Raw genomic sequence first — 11,155 nt, forward strand, 5'->3', positions numbered from 1 at the left:
ATGGGAGTTTACCACCTCGCCTTCCTGCGGGAGGTGATAAGCAACCTCCTTTGCTTGACTTTTTCTTTTCTTTCCCTCTTTTTCCTTCACCTATTAAACTACCTCTATCTCAATCCATGAGTTTTCTTGCTTTTTTTCTATTTTCTCCCTCCATCCCAAGGGATAAAGGGAGGGAAGGAGGAAGCAGCTGTGTGAATACTTAGCCATTGGCAGGAGTCAACCCTCCACACTTTCAGAAAAAAAGTTTGCTAAATATTTCATAGTAACAGCATTTATTATGATACTGCAAGCCCAGTTTTCTTAGAAGTGTGCCTTATTACTGAAATAATGTCTCTACTGTACCCTAAGAGTTCAAAAGCACAAATGTTTTTTCTCAAAAACAAAGTCCAAAGCCCTTCTGTAAGAATAATGAATTGATAAAGTTCTCCTGTACTGTTTAATCTACTCACTCTGTTTGCAGGGATTAAGTGGTTGTGTTCAGAAACACGCATGTTCCACTTGAACAGCAATCTTCTACTTCTGCTACTCTGATTTAGACTACTGCATAATCTCTCTGTGCTAAGTGTGGGAACTTTCCTCTAATTTACAGTTAACAGTTACTGATAGTTCACCCTGAATTGTTTTTGTTCTTTAGCCTCCTGGTGTCCATGAACAAATACACAGAAAGCAGTAAGCCTTCGCTTTGCTGAAGTTGTACTCTTGTTTCATAAGACAAGCTTTCCAAAGTCTAATTTGTTCTCTGTTACAATCTAGTCCAAATTTAGATCTGTATGCACAGTATTGGAAAAAAAGCCCATGATGGCAGCATTATGGTGTGTTCCGTATTTTGTAATAAAACATGAAAAGCAAATGGAAATCTAAGAACAGGTAAATGATGCAGTACTAAAAACCTACATGGTCCTCTGCAGCTTCCTTTTTAACCTTATCTACACTGTCTTCAGTGCCACAGACTACACTGTTATTTCAGTTGTTTAAGTAAAAATAGCATTCAAGAATTTCTGTGTGACTCTTTCCTGTGGTATTGGTTCACTGATGCCACTGGAATATAATAAAGGAACTGTAGATGTAGACAAATCACCCAACACATCAAGAAATTTTTAAAAAGGTAAAAAAGTTTTAAAGCCGTTGGATCAACATAACTACATTGGCTGTTTACAAAGAGACCTTCTTTAACATTGACTGTAAGTCCAGAAGATTAGAGATCATGGCTCCAAATCATAACCACTGCCTTCTCCCCCACCACTCCACATAAATTATCAGGAAACAGCTCTAGCAAGTAATAGGCTTATTTTAATCATACTCATAAGTAACTCTCTACAGCAAAAGTAAAATTAGTACCTACTCCAGCAAACTCCCCATCGAGCATTAGAGAGGGAACACAAGGAAGATGGTGGAAGAATGCTTCTTACAGGGTAATCAATGCAAGTGTTGTTGGTGTAACACCAAAGGCACTGCAAAAGAAACAAAAAACCCTAATTATTCATCTTCAAAAACAGTTAACAATTTAATGCACCTCTCCAAAGACAGCATTCTTACATGAGTACAATACTGTAGAAATGGAAGTGCTTTACATTATCAAGACTACTGAAGTCCTGGTACAATTTCTCAGCAAAACCTAAACTGAATTGAGAATAAGAACATTTTGTACTTAAGGTAACAAATACTTACACTAGCCTGAAAATACATGGGGGAACATATTGAGGTACTCTATACTTCAGGATAAAATGCCTTGGGTTTAAAACTACTGGAATTAACAAGAGGTTCAAAATCAAAAAGCCAACTGCTCAGGATTTTCAAACACGTGGGATCTTAAAGAATAATAATACACTTATAATCTTACTTCAGCCCTGTATTTGATTATCAACAGAAAGAAAACAGTAAATGCTTTTTAAGCCATCACTGGGCATCAAGCTTACATTTTGGTTTTCATCTGTTAAAATAAATACTTATTCAAAAGTCCTTTACTACACAACTAAAGCCGTGAAGTAGTTTTGAACAACAGTAATAGGAATCTTTGACAAAACATAGTTTTTTAGGATTAATTACAGAAAGAGTTCATTCAGGAACTATGCTTTATCTAACAGTACTATCAAGAACATCTCTGACATACACCCTTAGTTGCACAAAACCTGTTATCTTGCTCTTAACGGGTTAGAAAACGTTAAATACAAACAAAACCACTTGTAGCAGATTCTGCTTTCTTGAGAAAAGTGGAAGCAAGAAAAATGCATTAATATTTTGTAGTAGCTAGACTGTGCAAGATAAACATACCCATACAGACACATCAACAAAAATAATTAGGAAAGTAAAATAAACTTTGCAAAAATCCCTGTCCCTTTAATCAAGAATGTAAGATAAAAAATTGGGCTTTTTTAATCGAGTATTTAATAAGAATTAAGAGTTAAAAAATAATGACTAATGGGAGGTATAGTAAAAGTCATTGTTAAACTTCAAATGTAATGTTGGCCCTGTTTTGAGTAGGAGGCTGGACTAGGTGACTCATGAGGACTCATCTAATCTGAATGACTCTACTGCTGGTGACAACAAGGGGCCCAGAAAGGCCAGCTGGATCACTGATGGAGACTCCTGCATCTAACTAGTAAAAATGTGTCTAGCCCAAAAGGCAATACCTGATACAGCTACTGACTGGGGTGGAGGCTGAACTACATGAAAATATTTCAATTGACTTATTCCCAATGCTAAAAATTGACCTAATTATCAAGTTAGAAAAAGCCCAACAACTCAACATCCAAGGGTGAAACATTTCCTTATCTACATAAGCTAAAAATGAAGATTGAAAAGACTTTATTTAGAGGCAAGTCATATATCCTTTGGAGAGTATGCTAGAAACAATGTTCATACTCTCATAGCTATTAGTGACTTTAATTTAGAACAGCTTCAAATGGATATTGATGTCCAACATCATTAATTCAGTCAACACTCATTTTAAAGACATATTTTCAGTATTAAAAGAGATACTACAGTAACTATGAACACAAAATGAATTCTTCTTCCTTTATATTCAGATAAATGTATGCAAGTGACTGTTATCCCCACCCTTCTCTCCAAAAATTGACTACATTTCTTGATCACAATTTCTTATAGCTACTTTTACCTTTTTTTTTTTTTTTCTAATGTGTAGCATGCTTAAAATCCACTTTCCACAAGAATTTAGATTCCATACATTTATTATTAGGACAAAGACTGAGAATGATAAAAATAAACAGCTGAGGGGGAAAACATATTAGCAGACTACTCAAAAGCTAAAAATGAGACTTTGGAATATTCTCCAAAACGCTGAGGCTCTACACATGCACTCAAGTTTTAAAATGAAGTCCTATCTCTAACTAGTACTTGCATCACATGCTGTCACAGAAGAGAAAACTCTCACAAGGTCTTAATCAATAAATATTTACATATTATCTGATAACAGATAAAGTTATCAAATTTTAATATACCTGGTAATCTGTCAGTCATAGCAGTAAATACTACTTTGAGGTAAGTAAATTGAGTTTCAGAATTCAACAGATCTAATCAAAACCCTTATATGTTACCTTTTAATGTACCATATTTAAGGAATACTATGAAATTCAAAAGCCTATCTGTAAAAGTGCCACTCAGAACTTATTGATAAAAACCACAAAAAATAGGTATTCATCAACCCAAAAGATGAACCCATTTAAAATTATTATCAACAAAATTTTATCATTTTGAATTATAATTTTATTTAACTGAAGTAAATGATTGCATTTCATGGATAGTTGGAATTGTTTTTATCTATTCACCTAACGTTTAATTTTCATTTTTATATGCTGCTGCTATTTTACCACCAATATGAAAACCTGATTTTTTTTCTACTGAAGCAATAAAAGTAATTTCAGCAATCTGTTGCTTTTGTATTGCTCACAGAAGTGCTAATGGCTTTGTTCTCTAGCTTTTTTTTTTTTTTTTTAATGTATGTGCAAATTATCTGCATCAAGTCTAAAGTTTCTTCAAGGTTAACACCGGTGCTGTTGAAGCAGTTGCCCTGAATCATCCATCATTCTGTCACCAAAACAAACCCAGACACTGTCTTTGGTGTCAGATTCTGAAAACAATGTATCCATAACTCCGTTAGTGTCTTCAGCACACAAACACAGCTAAAGGATTTATTTCTCTCACAGGGTGAACATGTAGCTCTCAGGTTAATAAAAGCTGTGCTCATGTACCTGCAGCAGCACTTATTTGAAGTTGGGGTCACACTACTGCCAGTGCTGAACATTTAACCAGTAATTTTCCTTTTCCTTCTCTATACTTCTGAAGATGAAGAGTTCTTTACACAATGCCATTCTTCTGACAACAAATATTCATATCGCAAATATGCGATAACCACATCAATACAAGCTAATTAATATATTTTCCTTTAAAAGTCAAAATATGCATAAGATGAGGTAAATTCAGAAAGTCCTCAGTCTTCCCTAGTGAAAAAGTTTTGCAGTGACATATGTAACTTAAAGACACCTGAAATATTTCTTCTCAGTGACATCTGAAGTTTGAATTTGAAACAATCTCTCACTTTACTCTGGAGGGACTGACGCCCTTTGCATGCTTATTACAATCCTTACTGTGGAGTCAAAAAAGTTTTCAGCAAAGGAGAAAGAAACAAATTCTAATGTTTAAATGTCTGCCCTATTGCAATCTCACTGGAAATCTAAATATTTTGGTATGAAAACAGTGACCCAGCCTGGCAGTCTTAAGCACATACAGTCCGAGGTAGTCAATGGAGAGGCCAACAAACCTGGACATCTACAAAGTGCTGATCCAATCTGCCTCAGTTAAATGGATTCTTGGGGCATCTTCAGAGAAAGGCACTTCCAGTTTATTCACATTAATTTCCCAGTTCTTCTTTTCAGCATACAAGAAATGCAAGGCATTTTAGCCACATAAAATCGAGCTTATCTTGTTCTTTTTTAAGATGTACATTTAGCTAAGTGCTGCTCACAAAATAAGTCTGAACCAGCACCAACATCAACTTGCTCAGTTGAGCTATGAAAGCCCTGAGCATACATTGACACCGGAAGCCTGGATTCAGTCTGTCCTCTTCAACAAAGCAGAGAAACACACTGAGTGAACAAATCATGGAGCACCCCTGGCAAAGTGAAAGCACACTGGCAGCACGGAGGAAGTAGCACATCAGTTGACTCCATCATTCAAATAAGAATAGATAACAGAACTGACTGATCTTGACTTCCTCTTGTTAGGGGGAGTTTGAGTAGATTCATCATTAAAAACAAAACAAGAACCCCACCAAACAGCCAAAGAAACCCTAACAATTTGACTTCATAAGAAGTGGAAATTTACATCAATCAAAAAAGATGCTAAAAATCTTACCGAAACATTTTTTAGACATTCGTCACAGGACTTCTGGGAAAATTCTGAACATGCTAGAGAAACAAACAAACAAACACGCAGAGATTATATATTTATTCCACCAGGTCAAGTATTTATCATAACATTTATCATTTTCTTTTTTCTGGTTCTAGATACAAGCCACAATTTTGAAAGAGGTAATGAAATCTCAGTAACTCCATTCTAGGAGAACTGCAACAAACAGAGATAAAAAACATTTAAATTTGACCTCTGATACAGGGAAGCAACTCAAGGATACCTTTAATATGCCTTTTTTTTTTCTCTATGGACAATGCAGGAGATTTAACCCAAAAGCCTCCCATATCTCTGCTGAAGTTCTAGGACTTCAATTTAGGGAACATTCTGAATTTTGCACCTTCGAAACCTTTGCAAAAGCTGACCCTTGCCTACGGTTGATCCCCTTCCATAGATATTAACCTTTTTTCTGGGGGAAAAGGCTTTAAAAGATAAAGCTCTCCAAATGACATGATTTTAAATAACAATAAAAAACCACTTCCAAACATAGGGCACAAAGTTAATTTGCAAGTGTTCAACAAGAACTTTCACAGAAGTTTGAAAGACAAGTGACACAGAAGCATTTAATGCACATTCTCTTTGGATGTAAAAAAAAAAAATATTTACTGGTGTTCGCATTTACTTCCTGTAGAAGTACTGCATGTTTATCATGTTAAGACCAGTCTTTTTATCCATAACTCAGATATAACTTATTGCCCACAGGACCACATACATGCCAAAGTCTTGACCTAGATGAACTACTTGAAAGATGAGGGCAAGTCTCTTCTTGTCTAAACCTGGATTTTTCTTCCAATAACTGCAGTTCCTATGATAATTTTTATACTATTTAATGAAACAAACTTTTAAATATTTCTATAAATATCACAAATACAAGGGGAAAATATCTCCAAATCAGGAATTCAATTAAAGCTTTAATGAAAAACTGCATTAGTCACAAGCAGTTATCAATTTGAGCTACATTATTTACTTGTGAGACAACTATATATTTCAATATTTTCTTTTCATAATTCAATAGTATATCTTTCTAGTACTAATTCCTAACATTAAATGTATTTTATATACATTATGCATCATATATATGTGTATATATATATTTTATATATATATACACACATTATATACATGTATACTCAGCTTTAATTAATATTTTTGTAGAGAAAAACACCCTACTACTTTTTCTGGTACCAATTAAATTGTTACCAATACCAGAACAGTGACCCAGCCTGGCAGCCTGGCACTGGTTAACAGCTTCAGTGTGAGGCCCATACACCAATTCATGGAAAAACAACACGAAAAGCAGCTTTAGAAACAGTTCTCAGTTTAAACTCAAAAATTTTCAAATGGGATTATTCCGCATGGAGTATCACCATGCTTACTATAAAAATGCTTAATTACATTTTCAATCTAAGATTTAAAACACCCAAACAAACTAGCTTTCTGAACATGAATTAGCAAAGCACTGTCAGAAACATGCAAGTACACTAGACAAGATTTAGGTTAGATTTAGATTTCTAAAATGAAATTTAGGTTACATTTTCAGTTCCAGAATAATCTACAGCAAAGTGAAGAAATATAACATTCTTTAGATTTTTATCAAACTTCTCATGCTGTTTCTTTTTTAACTGCCTTCCTATTGCCATACTATAGTAGATAAGTTCTACAGACATATAATCAAAAGATGGAGACATAAACTGTTAAAAACAATTAGAATAAACATAAATTCTAGAAGTCTAAAGAACAGCATAAGTGTTAGCAAAAATACTTCCAGATATATCGCAATACATATCTCAAAAATAAAACCAATGTTATGTACCACTATTACAAAATTTAACATTACTATGTGACTGAAAACAAAAAATTTCATTCTGCTTTATACATTTTCACCAAATCACATCACTTATAAAGATATACAAATTTCCCACCAGTTACAACGTCCTCCACAGGAGAAGGTAGAATAAAATGTCTCTCAAACAGAAAACGAAAAACACAGTCATCCCCTCCAATCTACCTTGCTAAAGCATTACCAGTACCAGCACATTAAACAAAAATAACTTTGAACTATTTTTTTCACATTCAAACATATATGAAGCTGACAGTTTCCCTCTAGCATTTCAAGAATATGCGGTATTATTTCTATTGAGGAAAACAATAAATGTAAACCATACTATCACTATCAACAATAATTTGAAATGTATTTTAAACAGTATTTTTCAAATATAGTAATTCCTTCTATACTGCTATATAACATCAGCTTTAATGACCTAACATACAATAAAATGAGAAATCGTTTTTACATACCAAGCCTGGTTTACTAAGTAGTGGAAGCGTTATTTTGAAAAATGCAATTTTTACCAAAATAGTTTAGTGCAACACCTTGTGCAGAGTGAACTGTAGCTGTATGAAGATTATATTTACACACGATAAGAAAAAGCTATTACTGTCCATGCACTTTTAATTTTTAATTACAACTAAAACGCTGCCCAGCCATACAGGAATTGTACTGAGTTAACTATATTCTAACTATCTGTATGATCTTACTTTTTAAGAGACATCCTTATGGACAAGGAAAACTGCACAAACATAGAACAAAGTCTGTTCCTCCACCAAATACAGGCAAAATAGAACAGCACTGACAATAAAACTCTATTTTGCTTAAAAACAGCTTTCCCCCCTTCCCAATATGTATTTATGCATGAAGGTATTACATGTAGCATTGGGATTTTTTGGTTTCTTTTTTTCCCTCCAGGAACACAGGGGTCTATACAGCACATACAAGGACGGATGACTGCTGTACAGCCTTAAGATCAGTGAGGAACTGGGGGTGATACCTCTTACCATCCCACTAAAACTAAACAACACAACTGCTCAGACAGTCAAAAACCTTCCAACATCTAATGGTCAGTCTTCGCGAGCGAAGATCCGGGGAAGGTCTTTACACCTTCCAGCCTGCGCATTGGATTTTTTAGGTGAGACACAGTGTGCGCGGAACTGAGCCCACCCTTTAATCCTAAGGTTCATCTGCCGGGGCCAAGCGAGCTTGGACGGTGGCAGAGAGGTCCTCAGGACATAGATGGATTACCTTACACGGCTAACGAGCTCCATCTGCCCGGGGAGTGTCCCTGACCAGGAATCGAACCCGGGCCTCGGCGGTGACAGCACCGCACCCTTAACCACTAGACCACCAGGGGCTCCCTTCCAACATCTACATTAAGCTTATTCACAGCTGGTTTATTTTAATGTGATCTCTGTCTCCTTTCTTAGGACACCACTTTCTTCAACGTAAAACAGTTGTTCCCTCCTTCTGGTACAGACGTACTTTCTCCCTCAAGCTTCCTTCTGCTCCAGCAATTAAAACCATACTCTTCTTGGTATTTTCTGAAACAGGGAACAATACAGCCTTTGTAGTCCTGCTTTATGCCAGTCCAGCTCTGTTGAACACAGGTGCTGAGGTGGAGGAATATTTAGCAGGATGGCATACAAGGTCCAACAGTTTTGCAAAACTACCACAGAACTGTCTTCTCTGTCTTGGGGAGAGCATCCCTTCAGTAACTGATACGCATCTGACAGTCAACAAGCTTACCTCCCCACTTTTTTCCAACTGTTTCAATTTAAGATTAGAATAATACATAATACTCATATAGCATAACAATCTTTTTTTTCACTTCAAACATATTTCTAATATTTATTCCATAAAGGTCACCCATATCTTTCTGTGTAATCATGACCCTATTCCGTAACAATCCAACTTATTGTCAAGAGTAAATTCCTGTATTCCTATAAGAATATTACATTAAAGCTTCTTCTAAGGAAATCCATAAGGAATCCCGCTACGAATTCAACAAAGTTTTGACTCCAAACTCAGACTTTGGTTTTGTTTACGTTTCTCAGAACTACTAGAAAGAAGCTGATTAACTCGCAGTTGTTGGCAGGTTTACCTTTTGTTACTTCCTCTTTAACAGCTGAGGAACACTGACAGCTCCCTTTCTGTGTTGCTTCAAGTCAGTTGTCTCACAAAGTTGGATACTCCCTTTTCGAGTATAAATCCTTCACTAAAAGCAATTAAACACCTCACACTAGAGTCTAGAAACACACATCAAGGTCCACTTGAGATACCCTAATTTAATGCCAGCTAACCCAACATGCACCTTTGTGGTCACATCTGTGAGCGGACAAGCAAATCTGAGGCCGAGCTTCACCAACTGGCTGCCAAAAGCAGCTCTGACATAAACGATTCCAAGAGAACAGGGTGAGAAGAGCATCTCCATCAGCTTCTCCTTCCAAGCCACGTTCCTCCTCACCCTCCCGGACAGAGCAAACCTAGGCGACTGTGTGCTCCGGGATGACCCTGCTTCAGCAGGGAGGTCGGATCAGATGACCCACTGCGGTCCCTTCCAACCTGACCCATCCTGTGACTCTCTGACTGCCGGCCCCGAGCAGCAAAGCTCCCGACACGCCCGCAGGCCGGCAAACCCCAGCGCCATCGGCCTGTCCTTCGGCCGGGAGCGGGCTGCTCCCCCCGCCCCACGGAACCCGCTCCGGGCCGGGGGAGGAGCCGCACGGCGAGCCCCGGGCTCCCCCGGCTCTCGTGAGGGCTGCGGGCGGCGCTGGGCCCCGGCAGGCCCCGGCCCGTCCCCGCCGTGCCCCGCTCAGGGCCGAGCGCGGACTCCGGGCACACCCGCCGGGAAGGCCCCACGGCCGCACCGCGGGGCACAGGGAAGGGAAGGGAAAGGAAGAGAGCGAAAGGGAAGGGAAAGGAAGAGAGCGAAAGGGAAGGGAAAGGAAGGGAACCCTGCGCTCCCGTGCTGCCCGCCCTGCCTTACCCAGCGCCGGCGGGGTCCTGGTGGGGCTCTGCGCCAACCCCATCGTGGCGCGGCCCCAGAACAGCGCCAGGCTCTGCAGCCACAGCGGCCACCGCCGCGCCTCCATGGCGGGATGAGCCGGGATCGCGCTCGCTCCGGGCCCGGGATCGCTCCCCGCCCGGCCCGCGCAGGCGCCGGAGCCCCGCGGGGCGGAGCGGGGCGGGCCTGGTGCGGTGCGAGCGGCGGGACTGCGGGGCAGCTGAGCTGCAGTCATAGTGGCCCATTTCTGTGATACACCCGGCCTTTTCCTCTCCCATGGGCATGTAGGTCTTTGGATGTGACGCCTTCTTTTCCTGCCTTTGCAGTGTGAACTCTCCGGTGCCTGTGAGGGCAAGGAGGTGGCGAGGATCCTGAGCCCTGGCTCCTGCTTGCTTCTGTCGTTCCTCAGTGAGGATGGGCCAGCAGGCTGCCAGAGCCAACAAAGACATCCCCAAGCCAGGGCTGTCAGAGAAGAGAATAAAGAGATGGAGACAAACTGAAAATTTGCCATCACCTTTTCCTTAAAAAAGACTAGTGAGCTGTTGGTTGTGCACAGTGACCCACCTCTTAGGGCCTTACAGAAGCATTTAACACTCTTTGAAGTGCCAAGGGGTGTACAGAACACCCAGATCAGGCTGCAAGTTACAGCACAGGAACAAAAGAAACAGACCCCAAACCCTCTGAGATGGCAGGGTAAGGACACACAGAACATTTTGGGCATCTCAGCAGCCCTAGACAGCTGTGGTTAGGCACCGAATCAAATCCTTAATGGCCAACAAGTGAGATACCCTGCCATGCTAAGACAACCAACCTTGCTTTTTAATTAAATGATCCCATAGCTGAACTTTAAACACCGTGACTGTGTTCAGGAATGGGAAGTTTGGTATTGGGCA

General features: G+C 39.2%; 1 protein-coding gene across 1 annotated transcript in view; it reads right to left on the reverse strand.

Annotated features, from left to right (window-relative positions):
- The window catches only part of LOC126637974 (pituitary tumor-transforming gene 1 protein-interacting protein-like), a 29,608-nt gene extending 19,096 nt beyond the window's left edge, over window positions 1–10,512 (reverse strand). The window contains exons 1-3 of the mRNA XM_050311562.1: window positions 10,245–10,512; window positions 5,371–5,423; window positions 1,343–1,451 (exon numbers count right to left, since the gene is read on the reverse strand). Of these exons, the coding sequence (XP_050167519.1) occupies window positions 1,343–1,451; window positions 5,371–5,423; window positions 10,245–10,497 (415 nt within the window). The 5' untranslated portion in view covers window positions 10,498–10,512. The remainder of the gene's footprint in view (window positions 1–1,342; window positions 1,452–5,370; window positions 5,424–10,244) is intronic.
- Between the last annotated feature and the right edge of the window lie 643 nt (window positions 10,513–11,155).

This window comes from Myiozetetes cayanensis, unplaced genomic scaffold (assembly GCF_022539395.1).
Source record: "Myiozetetes cayanensis isolate MyiCay16 unplaced genomic scaffold, myiCay2020 scf1, whole genome shotgun sequence".
NCBI classification, from domain to species: domain Eukaryota; kingdom Metazoa; phylum Chordata; class Aves; order Passeriformes; family Tyrannidae; genus Myiozetetes; species Myiozetetes cayanensis.